The sequence below is a fragment of the Chanos chanos genome, chromosome 7 (assembly GCF_902362185.1).
Source record: "Chanos chanos chromosome 7, fChaCha1.1, whole genome shotgun sequence".
Lineage (NCBI taxonomy): Eukaryota > Metazoa > Chordata > Actinopteri > Gonorynchiformes > Chanidae > Chanos > Chanos chanos.
The window spans coordinates 28,048,265-28,067,489 of NC_044501.1; the positions used below are offsets into that span (position 1 = coordinate 28,048,265).

General features: G+C 43.3%; 1 protein-coding gene across 1 annotated transcript; it reads right to left on the reverse strand.

Annotated features, from left to right (window-relative positions):
- Positions 1–734: 734 nt before the first annotated feature.
- Positions 735–7,602, reverse strand: ntn5 (netrin 5). The gene is made up of 6 exons (XM_030779137.1): positions 6,183–7,602; positions 5,729–5,917; positions 4,262–4,411; positions 2,167–2,220; positions 1,655–1,735; positions 735–1,402 (listed from the first exon to the last, which is right to left on the reverse strand). The coding sequence occupies exons 1-6, from the start codon at positions 7,600–7,602 to the stop codon at positions 735–737; spliced, it is 2,562 nt and encodes an 853-aa protein (XP_030634997.1).
- Positions 7,603–19,225: the final 11,623 nt, after the last annotated feature.

Sequence of the window (19,225 nt, forward strand, 5' to 3'; positions counted from 1 at the left end):
CTTTCTCTGCCAAACGAAGAAGCTAAACAGATATCTGGACTTTCCTGTTGCGGATCTCTCAAGATCTTTTTGGGTATTTGTATCAGGTGCACTTGGTGGAGTTGACTTCAGGAAGACCTTTCTGGCTTTGCTAAAACAGTCTGTCTTTGGAGCATCTACAGGATGTGGATACAACCATTTTGGCCGGTGGGGAAGAGGATTGACTGACTTTTTACAGCATCTTACAGTTTGAAAGCCACAGGCCTTTGCAGAGACCTGAACGGATGTTTTCCTTTGAGCTCAATGACAGCATGCTGCCAAATGGCCTGGTGATTGGTGGTGAATATTATATGAAGTTAACTAAGTTAGAATGAAAATATGAGTGAGTCTCAAGCCCTGAAGTTGGGAATTTCTGTCCCATACAAAAAATATAACCCTGTCTCCTGCAATGGTCAATGCATCTAATACAATGGTATGAATCTGAATTGGCAATTCAGACATTTTGTCATTGTTTTTGTTTTAAAATTTCTGAGAATCTCATATTTTTCTCAGTAACATTAGATGTTATTTAACAAGAGTAGATTTTAGCCCTGTGAACAAGACAAATATCTAAAATGCTTAAGAAAATATCCTACAATTACTCAGCAGATGTAATCTTGTATAAGCACTGCTTGGGAATTGAAAACAGACAAGATCAAATAGCTAGAAGAGAAAGACATTCAGGCCCCCCACCCCCACCATCCCAACTGTTATTTCTACTGTAACTGCAGGGAGTTCTGGGTGCTTTGCAAAGGATTCTGGGTGTTCTGCACCAGGGATGACCTATGATGCTGATCTTCAAGTTGAACATTTGGAGTCTCATGTCCGTTTTGTCCATGTTGTCCGTGTGTCTGCTGTGTGTGGGTGCTCTGTCCATCAGAGTCACGTGTGTGCTCTGCTTGTTGCCACGGTGACGTTCGTGTACCCGTGTCAGCAGGCCGTGGATACGTGTGACCATTTGTCTCTGACTGCACCAGGTGCGGAGGTGTGTATTCCTGCTGTGTTTGAAGGTGAGAGAGGCTCCGTATGGTAGAGTTGCCAGACGGAGCAGTGGGACACTTCCCCCTCTTGTCCTGCCCCCTAAATCCCCTCAGTTTAGGGCTCCAGTGTTCTCTCCACTGCAGAGCCAGTGTGGCCCGATCTGCCACCAATCGTCTCTCGCCCGGCGCCCAGCTCCGCCTACTTTCCTCTGCACCAATGAGGAGGAAGGTGCGGCCCACCTGGAGGGCGGGGCAGCCACAGCTCAGGTCGTGCTCTGGTACCCAGAGTGCCTGAAGACCCCTCCGTACGCTGGACGTCCCCACACGAAACACAGACTGCACCCAGATGGAGAACTGCCACCAGGGTCCGGATCGCTCTTTACCTCTCACCTGCACCTTCACAACTGAGACAGAGTGAAAAGGTGAAAGAGTGAAAGACAGTCAGACAATGAAGAAAAGGGTATTTTTTTTTTAATTATTAAGTACCACCTATCTAGTCAAAATTATTACACACAGTCATTGTTTGTGCACTTTTAATGTGAGTAAGAAGGAGGAGAGGTAGAGAATCAGAGATAGGGAGAAAGAGAGTGAGGGGGAAAGACTGTGCTGAATACAAATAGGAAGAGTAACATAACTGAACTGGCTGGATGGTTTACCATAGTTTGTCTGACAGTAGGTCTCCAGATTCATCCTGACTTTGGCCTGGGAGGGCTGACAGTACGAGAGACACTCTTCACCTGAAAGTCAGTTGAGGACAAGAGCAGGGTGGCAGAGAAAGAGAGAGAGAGAGAGAGAGAAAGAGAGAGAGAGAAAGAAGAGTGATACATTACAAGACAGCGGAAGAACAGTTAATCCAGTCAATGCTGATGAGAGTGTGTCCACAGTCTGTCAGTATGCTGTAATGTCCAATATCCAATATCGCCCCAAAACCTGTACAGTGCACCATAAAACCACAAGGGGGCAACAGTTAACAAAAAATGAAGGAGAAGTAGACTCCTGAACATGGTTCTATAACCAAATGTTTTTACACCCTAATGAAACACTAACTATTCTAAGACTTAGACCAGCACCAAAAGCAGTACATAACAACACCTTTTATTTAATAGTAACATTTAACAGACAGCTGTTTTGACACAAGAACAAATGCCAAAGATTTGAGTGACACTACCTATGCTGTACTGGGCCTGATATGCTGGTGTTGGCTGGGCAACTTCTTGGATACCTAGATGGGAAAAACAACAACAACAAAAAACAAAGATGAATGAAGAAGGGGAAATAAAAGTGCAAGAGAAACTGTGTGTGTGTGTGTGTGTGAGAGAGAGAGAGAGGGAGAGAGAGAGAGAGAGAGAGAGAGACTCAGATTACTGCAAGCAGGGACAGGAATAATTTAGGTGCCTTTGATTTTGTCCTTCCTTATTTTCACACCTCGACTGTGTATGTGCATGTTCTAATCCTCGTGGCAGCTCATTAGTGCATACTGGCTTTAAGTGTGTATGTGTATGTGTGTGCGTGTGTGTGTTTGTGTGTGTGTGTGTGTGTGAGTGGAAATGAGGGAATGAGGATGTGTGCTATGTTTGCAGTGTGCCCTCGTGCCTTTCTCCGAACGGATGCGGAATGCCTGTGCGAAGGATGAGCATGAATTCGAGAGTGTTAGAGAGTGTGTGTCTGTTCACATGTGTGTTTGAGTCCTGGACAAGTTTGAACATGTGTGTGGTCCTCTGGGAGGTCAGGGAGCCAACCTCACACACACACACACACACACACACACACAAACACACATGCACCCTCACAGAGGAATGTTTTGAAATGTCTTTACGCTGTGTTAGGCTGAAGGACATGAGGGGCAGAGCAGCAGACGTGAAGAAAACAATGCATAAACACTAGACATTATTTCTCACACAAACCAGGCTTACGCACGCTCTCTCATCGTGTCACTCTACCCACAAACACACACATATTCATATACAGACTTGGGCTGCAAAAAAGTGTACAGTTCTCCAACCGTATATTAACCCCCCACCCCAGAGCGTAATTTCTGTCTGCATCTCTGACACAACTAGGCCAGTGATATCTTATCCCTCTTCTGCCCATCCAAAAGAGGGTACAGGGACACCAAACTACACCCCTCCGACAAGGAGATGCATGGTCAGCTTTCAAATGCAAAACCATAACGTCTGGAATGAGTTTAAAACAACTGCAAATGATATTAAACAAAAACTCGTGCTAATATTTACCTACCTAATGCTAATTACGTACCCAACACTAGCTAATACCGAAGTGATAAAACTTCTGATGCTAGTCCCAATGCTAGCCTTGAAGACTTTTGCAAATCCCAAAATGCGTATTTATCAAAATAGGAAGGCCTACATACATTGTCCTGGCTGAAACCCGTCCCCCTTTCTCCCCCTCCCACCACAGTTCTTGGTGTAATGCTAATAATACCCCGTTGGCTCATTTTTCGATGATGAATGGGTGGGGGTATTTCCTCTTGGTGTTCGGGGTGAAGTGGAAAACAGTTTGGGGTGTCGAGATTTTGTATTTAGACGCGGCCCGTCTTTGGTGGCAGACTCTTGGACCTCTCGCTCTCTCTCTCTATAAATAGAGAAGCCAGGTCAGTAAAAACAACAAACAAGCTTTTCTATCAGAGGGTCCTTTCAGACGAAGAATTATGCGTCTAGCCCCCCGGCAGCAACGCTCACTGACGGCAGATTGAGTGGAGCGACAGGTGCTTTATGCGCCGTCACCCGATTGGTGATTTAGTATTGCACGTCGCGACCTCGCCGCTCCAAGAACTCCGGAAATTAAAAGGTAGCGACACATGTGGATTATCGCTCATTGCGACAAGGGCGGGCAGGATCGGCAGGAATAAAGCGATGGGAAATCCAGTGAGCCTGATTAATAAGTGGGGGTAAAGCTGTAGGAAGGCCAATGAGGACGGCGAGGATTCACAGAGCTGTTTTGCACAGGAATTATTCACAGGAATGCGGCGGAAGGCGTATAGTGAGTTTGGGGTGGGGGGGGGTGGGTGGCTGTTGGCTTTATCCCCCTCTTCCTTCCTTTATGGCCCCGCTCGCCAAGCGGTGACACAACCTCAGTCACTTTCATCGTCTGTCGGTCTTCCAGACTCAAAAACCCATCCAACCCCCAAACATAAGCACTATAATCAGATGTTTGTTATAATACACCGCTTCACTTTATAGAAGATTCTCAGTATAATGATGTTCCTTGTTTATACATGTGTAAACAGAAGACTGGGGGCTTACGGAGGCAAGGTCGAAGGGGCGAATGGCCCTGTTTGTACCCCGGAGCACAGCGGTTGCACCTCGGACCTGTGACCCCTTCCCGACACAGGCACTGACCGGTTGACTGGTTACACCAACGACCCACAGCTCCCAGTGGATGGCACTGGCACGCTGCAGAAAGAAGGACAGAGGGATGAGAGGACAAATAAAGGGTTGGAAGATGTTAAAAGTCGACAGAGGAGAATATTAAGGCAGGGGAGGTATTTGGGCAAGAAAAGAAATTAGGAGGAATGATTAAATAAAAAGATTATGAGGATAGATGAACGAAAAAAAAAAATTAAACACAGGCCTCCAGAGAGCCAGAAACACATAATTTGGCAAGTTTTAAGTTCAATTACAATCAAATTCTAATTAAGATTATGAACATAATTATGTTACAAAAAAAGCCGGTCAAAATGTCAAAGTCACTCCACACGTTGTGTTGCAACGTTCTGATTGTGGTTGTTGGAAGAGTCCGTGTTGTATTTGGGACAAGTCCAAACTGTTCTCAGTATCCTATCGTAGGACTTTCAGTCTTTCTTTCCCCATAAACGTTATTTTTTCCTCATAAAATAAGGTTTCCCTCTGTTACAATAAGAGCACGCACAGGCAGACTGGGCACTGCTTTAGCAGCCCTGTTTAAACTCATCTGTGTTCATTCAAACAAACCTCCAGCAGTCCTACAAACATTTAAACAACTTCCCATCGTCAGGCCTACCCTCACCATAACCACGGTGTAAATCTTTTAGATTAGGAGCACTTGAGATGGAAACCTGGTGGTAGATACAAATATTTAGGTGTTAGCTCTCACATGATAAATATTTTAGGGCCATAAAGTAGATACTGTGTATGCGTGAGAGTTCTTTTCCCGTCAAGAGATGAAATTATGAGTGAACATACCTACATAGATGTTGAACACACACGCATGCACGCACACACACGCACACGCGTGCACACACACACTCACACACACACACACACACACACACACACACATTGCTCTCACGTAAACAGTGTAAACTGGAGTTATATTGGGACTCTGGTCCAGCTCGCCATAAGCATGCCTGAGACATGAGACCAGTCAAAGGCCAAGTGTCAATGCACATTCCAACGTTCACAGTGCAGCCATAACATAGACGCAAACTCTGTTTTTCTCTCTCTCTCTCTCTCTCTCTCTCTCACACACACACACACACACACACATACACACACACACACACACACATTCACACATATACACACTTTGAAACTCCAACCTCCCACAGACACTGAAACTGAGTGAGAACAATTTCATACAAACCCCACCATACATATACATTGGTAGTGTCATATATCTGCAAAATTGTATACTTGCATAATCCCAAAGCTTTCACAGCGCATACACAAACGGTCATGTATGCAGTGTTGATACACTCAGACACACACAGACACACACAGAGTTTGACTAACGTTGGCAGGCTTTACGGTGGTTCATCGGCTTGCTGTGGTCCCGTGTGTAGCCGTTCTCACAAAACTGGCAGTTTCGTCCTGCCGTGTGGTGTCTGCATTTCAGACAGACCCCCCCACTGCGCCGGCCTGACTGCTGATACACCGCCATACTGAATCTGCACTTGTTTGAGTGACTGTTGCACTCGCATGCTAAGAGAGAGAGAAAGAGAGAGACACCGTAACAGAAACGGTTTTAATGGCAAAAAATGTAATTACACTTTGAAAATGTGACACACACTGAAATTTCACATTTTTTTCTAGAATAAGCTGATTAATGTTTATTTCTGCGACATAGATGAAAAGAAGAAAAGAAAGAGAGAAAGGAAAAAAAAACAGACCACTAGACTCAAACACACAGACATAGGCGCGCACACCAACACACACACGCTCACACACACAGCAGATCATGACTCACGGACGCACGGGTGTGGCTGTGTGGGTGTGGCCCGTTGCCATGGGCGATCGTAATAAAAGGGCTTGCACACATCGCAGTCTGCTCCGGCTGTGTGATGCTCACACTGACACACTGCTTGTCCCTGGTTGTCACGGCGACAGCGTGAGGCGTGGCCGTTACATTTGCACCTCCCGCCGACTTGCAAGTCGGATAGCGCCAGGGGAGGTGGAGGGGGTGCTGAGAGAGAGGACGGGAGCAGGTGATAGCCCTTGCTCCTGGAACGAGATCCCTTCCCCTCGCCGTTGTTTCTTCTCCTCCTCAGCTCTCGGCCCTTTGTGCTCCGCCTGTGTCCCTCAACAGTCCAAGGACACCCCCCGTCTTGACAGGGCTTCCATTGGTGGTCTTGCTTCTTTCGACTGCGCCCTTTGCCTTTTCTGGAAGAAGGTCTGTCTCTTGTCTGAGTATCTGTCTCTTTCCGGGTCACATTGTGCACAATTTCTTGCACAGAGTTCTTGCCACTATTTCTCCTCAAAGATTTCTCTGATTTGTCTCCTTGCTTTCTCCCCTTTGATTCTGTCGTTTTGGCCATTGCATGTTTTTCATCAAACCTCAGAAAAGCCTTCTCCTTTCCCTTCTCCAACACAGACACAATTTTGCTCCTAGAACCAGCCCTCCATTTAAAAACCTGTCCCATCTGTTCTGGCCTCGCTTCCACTCCGTTTATTCTACCCTGTGACCGGTGAAACACTACTCTGATGTCTGTGGCTGTCACCCAGTCCTGGAGTACGGGACTGTAGTCAAAGTCCGGAGAGGAAGGTCGTCCATCCAGGGTAGAGAATGCCAGCACCATGCCCCCACGGTGCTTCTGAAGGGGCCGTGGATCCGAGCAGAGCGGTTCTGTCTCCTGGTGCCTGTTCATAGCCTGGGTCTGGGCAGGGAGGCCGAATTTTCCGACGCAATCACTGGAGTAGTACTGCAGGGGGCGCCAGCTGCGGCCATGGTCCATGGACTTGAGGATAGAGATCGAGAAGGGCTCGGCTGGTTCCCCTTGCTGGCAGAACTGCAGGCTGATGTAGGTGACCTCGAAACGTCTTCCCAGGGGGATGGTGAAAGTCCAATCCGCTTCCCAACCCTGAAACGCCTTCCAGCATGTCACGTTGTGTGGGTTGTGGAGGTCGGTCAAGGTGCTAACGTTCCTCTCGGCTCCTTGCTGCGGGTCCCCAATCTGTACGGGCACTCCATAGGCAGCGTTGATGAATTCGGACAGGCAGTGACGCGGACGCCCGTCAAGGTGGTAACAGGGGTCGTGAGGCGAGGTCCAACGCAGGGGAGAGTGAGAGAGGGAGGGAGAGGATAAGGAGGGAGGCAGGAGAACCAGGAGGAAGAGGAAAAGGAGGAGAAAAGGGAAAGGAAGGGAGGGAGGGGAGTAAAGTTTGACCATGATGTCATTGAGCCTATGATGCAGGAAAAAAAAAAAGAAAAAATACATATATCACTATATCACATACTGATGGATTTAAAGAATATGCAGGTGAACACAGGGGGTGAATTCAAACATTTTACAACGAATGTGTAAGCAGTTGTATGCCTGTCCGTCAGTGAGGGTGCGTTTCCCTGCTTCCCCCGTATCAGTGTTCCCCTCCAAAAGCAGTGCTTTGTAAAACATACTTTACATCTCAAGCCCATGTAGACTAGATCAGGGTAAACTAAGTCTGCATATGACGACAAAAAGCATATGGAGTACATGGGCCAAACCCTGAACCTCAGCTCAAAACTAATTTGTCCTATTTACATTCATTGCACTTGGATTCAGTCTACTTAGGGTTGGAAAAACAACAAGTAGAGAGACTGGGACAGTCACCAGAATAATCGATAATGCTTTTTCCAACATACAAAATGGTCCACATACAAAAAAAAAAGTGGAAGAAAGAGATTGGAATGGGTAGACGACTGGGAAGAGTATTGGAACAGATTGAGAGCAGAGGCCAAAGGAAAAACAGAGGCTAGAAAGAAAAACTGAGTGACAGATTTATGGACTGAATGTGAGAAATGCATGTTCAACTTGAGCCCTAATCCAGTTGCTTCCTCTGGTAAGAGAGGGGAAGCATGACTATATCACTCCTCTAACTGCGTTCTCTCTAACGCCTGCTCACACATGCTGTTGCAAAATTTCACCCTGCAAGACACCAGGAACAATGCACCCACTCCTTCCCCCCATGTTACCCCTCCAGTATAATCTACAGCTTTGACAACTTGTAGGTTTTTAACAGACAGCGAAGAAGGCAAGTCGCTATGCCAAATAGTGACTTCACACCCAGCGTCGCACAATGAGGCACATTGTAAAGCTCTTTCCCCCTCAAGCAAAGTTTCTTCAGCCTCAACTCTAAACTCATTCTCGCCCGTGTCAGTTCGACTTAATTTATTTCAGTACGGTTCATATAGCTTTAATGTTCAGAGTCATATAGTTGTCAAAACAATTAACAGTTAAACGTTGGAACTTCACTCTGACTGACAACTTTCTCTCTCTCTCTGTTTCTCTCTTTCACTGTCACTCTCTCTCTCTCTTTCTCTCTGACACACACTCTCTCTTTCTTTCTTTCTCTCTCTCTCTCTCTTTCTCTGTTCACTCTCCCTTTTTCTCCCTCTGTCTCTCGCTTTTTCTCTCCTTCTTGGATTCATATCACCTGCCTCAGTCCTTCTGGGAATATTCTTAAGTGCTGAAGATTGATGATGACCAAACAAGTGTTTGACACAGACAGCGGAGTCAGCGGGGATGCATAAACCACCCCTGCTGGAGAGAGAAGAGTGCTGAGGCAGTTGGGAGGGTAGTCACCACACTCAATTAGACCCATGCCTGAAACATGAGGACCCCCTCAGGACTTAGCGGGCAGTGGAGGAGCACACACGGGTGAGAACCAAACACCGAGCTCCATTTCTGGCCCCCTCCCCTGTTTCATACCATTTTTTTCCTCACTCACCTTGCTCTCTCTTTCACACACTGTTCTCTTATACATTCCTCTTAAACACACATGAAGATAAATAAAAATGTTCCTAAACACCTCTCTCTCTTTCTCTCTCTCTCTCTCTCTCTCACACGCTCTCCCCCCCCCCCCCCCTCTCTCTTGCTCTGTCTCTCATTCTTCTTTTTTTATCAATCAGTCTTTGTCACATCTATCTCTATCTCCAACACTCTGTTTTGCGCGTTGTTAGGGGTAACGACACGGACTCTCACCCCGCAAGCATGAGGTGATGAGCGGTCCAACTGTGCCTACTGTCCCTTCTCGCATTCCTACGGTCCGGTATGAGACTCCTGGTCATTCCAAACGTGTTGCGACATGCCCTGAGGGAAACACGAGCGGTCTGTTAAAAACTTACCCTCATTAATTAATAACTTGATTAATTGAATCTCTGCAGACGGCTCCAATGAGACGCTTTAGTAAGTTTGGAAAGTGCGGGAAAACGTTCGCGGCTGTCTGTGAGGTGAGGCGATTGGCGAGGGGGGCAGGTTGACATTCCCGCTGTATGATTTGCGCTTGTCCTCGGTTCTATTACATTGCTAATTAAACATAGCTTATTACAGGCACTTGATGGATTGATGCACCTCGGGGAGTTTTAGGGGTATAGCTTTCCCTTCCCAAAGGTCAAATTCAGACTCGTTCTATAGCCGGATCGTCATTACTGGACCGCGGATGTAGCCCCTGGATTCAGTTTCCACGATTTGTCCTTCGCTTTCCATAAATTCTCACTCGGTGGTCGTCGGAAGACGGAGCATGATTTGACTTTCCCTGTTAGTGAGCACAGAACGTGAAAGGGATATGGACTCAACCCTTAGTCTGTAGAGCTACCCTACAATAATTCACCTAAAAGTCAAGAAGGAATTAGCAAAATGATTTTGTTTATGTGTGAAGACATTACATAGCCTCCATCTAAGGATTTCTATGTGCAACAGTAAGTCAATCGGACTCTCATTCAGTAAAACCCCGAACAAATTATAAACATGTCGTTTTTTTACCGACAAAAACGTAAAATACACAAGAGGCTACTAGAACTGTAGTCAAAATTGTACCAAGAACTGCCAAGAATTAGGCCTACACTATTAACGGACGTTAAGTCAGACCAACCGACTGGCTAAAGAGAGCGCATGTGGGAACTCTGCCACAAGCCGACCGTTATCTAGACAAATACTCGATGACAGCTTCAAACATGTTTACAGTGCTGTCTAGTTTAAAGTTTGGGATGAGCTCACGACTCTTCTTAGCAAGTCATTTACTTAATCTCTTTCTGAATGACACACAGAAGCTAAATAAACTAGGCCCTCTGGTTGTCAGTGTGCAGATGGGGTGGAGCGTTTTAGGTCATAGGTCTTATCTCTGGACAGTAGCCTATTGTAGGCTGTGACAACTCCAGCAGCACTGCGGTCCTCGACGAGTTTGTACAGAAATTGTCCCAGTTTACGAAGATGTCTTGCTGCTGTAATTTATGTGTGTTGCAATCAACAAGCTAGATTACATAAAATTTAATATAAGAGACGTAAAGTCAGTAACTTTTGAAGGCTCTGAATTTATTTGTTAAAAGGAAAGTGCCCAATAATAGATGAATGAATACTGAATTCTGTTTCCAAATCGCACTTAGCCTATTTATCAGTTCTCTTGAACTTTAAATTTGTGAATTAGGTTCATGCCATGTTTATGACATATTCCAACCGAAACATCCCAGCGACGACCAACGTTCTAACTAGAATACATCTAAATTACAGGATTGTAATTATTTAATAAAATGAAATCGATTAATCCAAAATGCATTCTTACCTATCAAAAGGATGAAATCATACACCGCTTCCCTTTTAAAATCGAACTTTCGAGGGACACTTTTAGCCTGGTTCTGTTAGTGTAGGTTCCCTAGTACAGTTCCCTCGCTTTTGTGCAGCCTAATCTGTGATTTTGAGCAGGACTGTCTAGCAGATGACTTGGATTTGGCTTGTCCAACACACTTTAACATTCCTCGTCATGGACAATACTCGTTTAGCGCCCGGCTATAGAGTCCTGGCAAGAAGTCTCACCTCAGCAGTGCAAAACATGTTGGGACTAAGATATAGATTAATGTGAATTTTGTAGATCAAAGTACCATCAGGCGGATAATTCAAATTACATTTATTATAATATTAGGTCGTTGTACGTAACTATACTAAATGCGTCAGGCTTTTCACTCTCAGAGTAACAAATCCCATGAGCCGGATTTTATGTTTTATATTAGAAAGAGCGACGTCGCCTGTTAATGTGTGAAGTCATTCCCTTATTCTGGGAAACTCTCAAACCGGAACAGTGTAGCACATTGATGGTAATGACAGAAAAATGCGGTCGTGAACTTTCGCATTCGTCGGTTCTGATCTAGGAAAATGAATACTTTATCTTTCGATAAGCGCACACACACACACACACACAAGCTAATTCTGAACCATACTCATATTCGTACGTGCTAACGGCTGCCAGCAACACCTTTGTTAATTTCCAATTGTCCCTTGAGCGTGTGAAACATAATCCGCCTGGAACCTCAGAGGTCCACAGTACAAAAGATATACAGTCTGCCACGATCTCCAAACGGCATTCCAGCTCTCCGCGTCGCTCAACACGGTGAGGATTCCTGGAGTCCTGTTTTAGGTGTAATAATCTAATTTTAGTGGAGCCCAGATGGGTCGTCTGACAGGCCACAGAAAATGGATTATCACTGCTCGTATCTTGAGCCAGTGCAGTGTCTATCAAACGCTCGCTCCGCAGAATCTGGGAACCTTGCGATCCTCGCGCAGTCTGGCAGGGGAATGGTTGAGAAAGATGTATGATAAACGCAGTCCGCAGTCCGCTTTACGTTTACATTTTAAATTTTACGTGAACCCTACCAGTGCAAATGTTGTTTAATCTGCGTTCCCTCCCCGCCTTTAACTTGAGCTCACGAATAACGGATACACTGCTTTTAAAAATCGTGAAAAATAACAGAGTTTGGATAAGACAAACAAAATTCGGTAATCACAAGCGTATTCATAACGGACTTAATTTTGCGCAGATTGCGTTTTCTTTGTCTGCAGGCTATAGCTCTTTATCCAAACATTTTCCGCCAAACTTAATGAAACGCTACTGCCTGGTTCCTTTAACTGACCGACAGCTGAACTTATACACACGGAAATCAGTGTTGGACTCAGTGACCACTCAGGTGTCCCACAAGACGTTTGCACCGTGTGTATACTGTGATGGGTCACAGACTTTCTCTGAAGTCGTATTGTGGAGTCTCAGAGGGTCTATACAAACTCCTCGGTACGCACCTATCAAACCCAGTATAATGCCCCTCAGAATGTTAAATAAAATACCAATAAAACAGTAGTTAGCAGATCCTGGACGATTTGTTGACCTAGATATTTGTTGGCCTTGTTTATACCTATATTTCTCTATTTAGCTCTCAGATTACATTACACATCCCTATATGTTGTTCCGGTAGGTCAGATCCCTACTTGGATTCATAAATATAAGTTCTCAGTGAATGAATCTGGATATATATAGGTCTTGGGTTTTCTAGTCGTAGAAACAAGAATATGTAATTATTGATCCACTTACTATTCAGAGTTGCACATATTTAAATCCACAATTTATCGGAATAGATCTTTTTAATGAAATAGGTCTACATCCTTATTTAACTTTTCAGGGCCCTGCGTGGTCTCTATACATTGAAGCAGCTTAAACAACTGAATTCGAATAGTTAATTGTTGTTAAAACAGATGAGATATTCGCTGCAGTTAATGTAAGCCTATTCATTAGAATATTTGAACTGTGATTATACATATGTATATATATAGCTCGGACATCCATGTTAGTATAGGCTACACACGTCTTTTTTGAATGGGAAACCATATGTTTGATCTGCACGAGAGAGAGAGAGAGAGGTTCTCCCACGCTATGCTAGCGAGCAATGCACATTTCCCTTGGAGGTTGACTGTCCACGCTGAAAAACAGATGCACTTGAAATCATGGTCCGTGATTTCACGTTACAGGCATGCCAAAACAGACCACACTAAACGGAAATACACATGGAGTTATCTCAAGTAGTGAGTTTTTAATAATGTAGTAATTAAGCATCTGTTAGTCATATCGTTGGACATATGTTCACAAGACGGAACAATTACTGACTAGCACACTTTCCTTGAACAGGCCCTTTTGTCAGTGTAGTTTAACCGAAAATAATTGCTTGTTTTAAAAGCCTTTGTAGAAAGTCAACTAGATCACGGGTTGAACTCCAGCTACACTTCCATGCAAAAAATACAATAAGCCAAAGGGTTAAATAACCCCCCAATCAGTATCAGAGGTTGTTTTCCCAGTTTCGTTCACACAAGACCACCGGACATGGCACAGTTGGTTATGAGATCATGAATCGAAAAGCAAACCTGTTATTAATTTGCCGTTTTGATGAAAATTTAATTTTAAAGTCTGTTTAGAAATTACATCCATAAATCACATTACACGTTCATGAGAGGTGACATTTGTCAGTACCACAATACTCGTGAGAGCGCGTTCACCGAGAGAAAACGGAAATTGCAGTTCTTTCATAAAGTAACGGTTTTGCATTGGGCCACCTATAAAGCCCCAGGCGACGGAGAACAGGCTTGTCTGCAAGCATTTCGGTTTTGATAGTTCTGCAGCGTAGCATACAACGCATACGTTCTTGACAAATCGTCAAATCACAAAACCATCAAATAAACCGTTGGCTCAATAGGCCTACTCACAACGATTGTATTATTATTATTATTATTATTATTATTATTATTATTGGGCTTTTGGGGAGCTGTATGTAGTTCTGTGCCAAAAAGTTGCGTTTATTCGAAGGCTGTAAACTAAGATGTGTCTAATTTCAAATTTAGTTAGACAGTGCATACATTTATCCAGATTTGTATTTTATGTCACTGAATCTACAGAGCTCTTGTTTCTATGGGTATATTAAACGTTTAACTATAAGACGTAGGTCTACACAAACTATAAAATGACTGTTGTTTAAATGTGTTGCGGGTCTAACCTATCCTGTTTTCGCATGATTAATTGAATAAGCTGATTAAGGTTCTCGTCTTGAAATTTCGTATACACGTGTTCAATTAGCCTATAGGCTACAATTATACTTAATTTTCTGCATCCGAAAAGAAAACAGGAAAATACCAAAGTCCTAATAACGGACAGTTCTCTCGTGGACAAATCTATGTTTCAGACAAGTTAACAGTGGGGTTTACAGATGTCAGTTAACTCAAGCCTACTGCCATTTATTAACATCCTTATAGGGAAGCCGAAATCGTTTTAGAAAAAAAGCCCGTCCCAATTCATGATTTATGTCAACTCTAAATTCCGTTCCTATATTTCTGGCATCACATGAACGTTATTCACGAAGAAACCGTGACCCGAGAGTAGCGGAGATAATCTGTTCATTAGCCGTTGATGTTGCTAACTATAACCTCTTAGGCCTGTTGTAACATATTGGACTGTATTCTGTTAAGGCCCTTTTGCCGCGAACGTGGTATACAAATTATTCTCTATTTGCGTGATCAGTCATGTTCTTTTCATTAGCCCTGAACAGAAGTTATCCAAAGAATACGGGACTAATAAACTTAATCGCTTGTGCCAAAAATACAATAAACAGAGTTGGTATTAATACGCTCACTTAAAGTAGGCTATTATTTAGGATGTGGTACTGAATTAGCTAATTATGTCACTGATAAAAAAAGAGGATCGAGAAGTGGTCATTTTCGTAAAATATAGTTAGGATTTTTTTTTTCGTTTTAGTAATATAATATCGCTACCACAACCTTTCGCATAGTCTAAGCGAATGGTTGACAATGTCAAGAAATAAGAATATGTTGCATCACAATACAATCTATATTTTTAACTGTGACCTAGTTTTAATACGTTAATTCGCGCAAATTGTTCTGCATATTTACTCAGATTAGTTAATTTGCCTATAGGTTATGTAATCTATTGTTACAGCAGTTACATTCAAAAACAACATAGCCGCATTCAAAATAAGGATATGGATATTTTGGAGTCTGTTTAAACGGTATTCACATAACTACAGGGAGCATTATCATCCTTAGAGTGAATGTTGCACCAGCCTAACTTTTGAATTTTGGAAAGGCTACATTGATTATTGTAGCACCGCTGGTTCAAACCAATCAGTTTGTCAATGCCTTTCCCTCTCTTCCAAATTTGAAACCATAACCCACACTGCACAAACTGTCCATAGGGAGAAACAACCCACTTTAATAAAACACAAAATAAACTTATGGAAGCAAACTCAGAGGAACTAACCATGTGCGTCTTCAGTCGTGTTCACCAGCCGCCCGCGTCTTCTGTGATCTTGTTCAACTGGGGCACGTCAAGTGGACAGATTCTCGTCCGCGTGTCGCTCACAGCAAGTGCAAGATCCTGCTGCATTCAGCTCACAGCAGCGGAGGTGGCGATGCGCCCTTACGTCAACACACGCACACACACACACACACACACACACACACACACACACACAGGTTATAGCAGCGTACGCACATGCACGAAACGAAATGTTGAGAGGCGACTTCCGATGCTTTAAGCGCTGGCGGGTGTCTTAAATAACTGAATGACGACAGAACAGATAAACTGATAAAACTGAAATGTTTTTGAAGAGCACGCATTACTTTGTCTAAAACGTCACTGAGGCATACACTTGAGCAAACATAGATCGATCTCTGTAACAGTCCCTACAATAGAGCTCGCGTGTGCATGATGGCAGAGATGATCTAAAGTCAGGAGAGAGGGAGAGAGAGCGAGAAGGAAAGAAAGAAAGAAAGAAAGAAAGAAAGAAAGAAAGAAAGAAAGAAAAAGAAAAGAATTTAAAGGAAAATGACCAAGAGAATTGAGGGCGGAGAGAAAAAGCAACTTTCCCAGAGTAGCCTATAAAACTGATTGATGACTTCCCTTGAGGAATGTTTCCCAGGTGTGTGTGTGTATGTGTCTTTGTGTGTGTGTGTGTGTTTGCGTGCGTGTGTGTGTGCGCGCGCGAGCGCGCGCGTGTGTGTGCATGTTTAGGAGAAAGCAGCGTGCTTACAGATTTGATATCCTTGGAAGAAAGACAAGTACAGTAAAATTAATTGGGAGGCAACTTGGCACGATTATGCTTCATATTAAATTTGAAGTTTTGACGATATTTGTGTGAGGAAACAGTTCAGCTGAGGGCCATATGGAGATGTGAGGTGTGACTGTACTGTACAGAACTTAGTGAACTGATCACACCAGCTAATTACTGAGAAGAGCGAGATAAAGCCCAGACACCGAAAGCAACAATGCACGTGTCAGACAAAAAGTGAGAATATGACCAAAACCGAGGCGATGACTACTGTGACTACTTACTACTTACTCTACAGTAAGGGGAAATTTAACACCCAAATCGTCAAAATCACATTGTTTAACTTCAGTACCTCAGCTCCACCACGGTCTCTAATAACCGGAGAGACAAGCCCTGAATTCACAGTCTGCACTATGGTTATTCAAACCGTCACAGAGTGAGATCTGATATTTTATCTACTAGCTTTCACCAAATCTAATATTTTAAAATACAACCTCAAGCCAGTACTTTTAAAATAAAATGAAACAAAAAGTAAATACAATAAAATAAATCAAGATAATTTGCCTGTAGTTTTCATGACAATGATCTGTATTAATTATCAGATTTTTTTCAATATAAACCGGTTTAATCTTATGAAAATGGCAACGATTTTGGAAAAGCTATATAAGAGATACAACAAATACAGTTTATCGAAGAGCATCAAGAACAGTGAATCCTTACCTAGGAGTATGTCTCCCCTGAACGAGTACACGGACTACTCTGATTTTTAACCGTCGTTGCTCCTCAGAAGCTTTCGCTGCTCGTTATGAGAGGATGAAACACTGTTTGTCTTGGATTTAGCCATAACAGAACACAGTCTAGTTTCCCCTGAAGCCTGTTTTCTCTTCACAATTACTGATAGGCACGCCAGTACAAATGCGAGGCATATCTGTTTTAATTACAGAAATAGTTTTACGTGTGTCACAGGAAAATGATTGACGACTACCCGGTCCAACACAAATAGATACCTAAATATATAATCAGACTAGACAGCACGCACAGTTTAACCTGGAAACAAAACGAGTGTTTGTTTAATTTCTTATCTTAATATTACATGACGTTGTCGTGATGGGGTTGACAGTTTGTTTGGAGGGAATTTTTCTCCAATCTCACCGGGATTCAGTGGGCCCCCAGAAAATTAGGTTTTGGATAGAGGCCTTAAATATCTGCGAAGGATCAAGTTGTTAAACATGAATTATCTGGTCTCCTGGTCAAAGAATGTCGCATTTAACGTTCGTTTCCGCAGATCCCAGTGTCCGAAAATCTCTCACGCGTGGTCTACACGACTCAGTAAGTCAAGATTGATTTTTCAACCGGAAAACATTATGTTTCTTAAAGTAATGTACCTCGTAATAATCGCTCCTTTAAATACTCAAACGCTGTGAAGTGCATCTGCTGTTTCTCCATTCTGAATATTTATGCTTTTCTTACATATGCATTCAAGGGTGACGGCTCGAGCGATATTACCAAGACGGAACCAGTTAAAATAGCTGCAAAATAACTGTCAGTAATGCTTCACTTGACTCAAGTTTAAAAATGATAGGTGAACTCATATGCTCTCCCATTCAGAGAGGCCGCTCTGGGTAATCAACTCGTGTTTTGTTTTGTTTTTTTGATAATAATTTGGAAACTGGAAGAAGGATTCTGCTCTCCATATTTCCTTGTGAATTTGTTTGAACCCAGGCCCAGATTTCATCTCTGTATGCGCCAACCTGTCTATTTGCATATAAGCATATGTGAAGGGAAAACGTGGAGAAACAGCCCAATCCTCTGAACCCAAAGGTGAGACAGACTGCTCTGTTTCACTCCTCTCACTGTTTACTCCCTCATTTACCCAGGCACATTTCTTTGGAAATGAATCCTCCTCTTACATAACGATGGCCACACAAGATTAGCAGACAAGGTACACAATCTCCTCTGTATTTCAGTGTAACTGCCTCTTAAACTTTTGTTTGCTTTTGTTCTTTGCATTTTAACCCAGACGGTGTGGCACTGCACAGTACACATTCCTTCGCCCGTGTGCTCAACCATGTGAAGAGTCCTGTGCCCTGTGTGAATCTAACGGTTCATAATCAAACTATTTTTTACCCATACAGTCCAGCGTGCCATCAACAGGGAGGGGTTGCACCGCATCTAATAATAGTGACCCGCCCAGTAGAAGAAAAAGGTTGTGAATAAAAGTTGGGATATTCCTAAGTTTACACAAGGATGAAGACACATGCCAAAGTTATTGGAATGGAATGGGGAGGGGGTACGCTTTTGCCTTGCGGTGTTATTTTATACTTTTCTCAAATCAGTCAGTGCTTGTAAAGTGGAACACACAATAAAACTCATAACTTTCCTTCGATATGAAAAGATGAGGGCGTTATTAAAGATACAGAACGTTTGGGTCCAGGCGGCATTGACCTTTAACCCCGTGTAATGGTTATGCTTGGACTGGAATCAGTAACCCTTGTGCTGATTCTGTTGGAATACTCTCTCTCTCTCTCTCTCTCTCTCTCTCTCTCTAAATCTATTACTTATTGCTTATTGTCTCAGTTATGTGTTACAGGGGTGTATTTTGCAAGTGTTATATTTAAAACCATGTGCAAAGGGACTCACTCTCACAAATTTGGACAGGTGGTAGCTGTATGTCTCCCTCCAGCTGAAAACATGAAGTTTGAAGAAGAGCAGCCAGAAACGAGTCAAGTAATGTTTGCTTAGTTCATGAGTCGACTTTTGTTTTGCCTGTTTTGATTGATAACAGCTGAAGCTGTATTTGTGAGTTAGGAACATAACATGATTCTGAATGTATTGCTTGAATTTTACCTCAGTATACTGTGAAATGTTGATATTTTAATCTACTGGAAATTGTAATAGCATGTAATGGCAAAATTCCACAGTAAGAAAGGAGACTACGCTGTTAA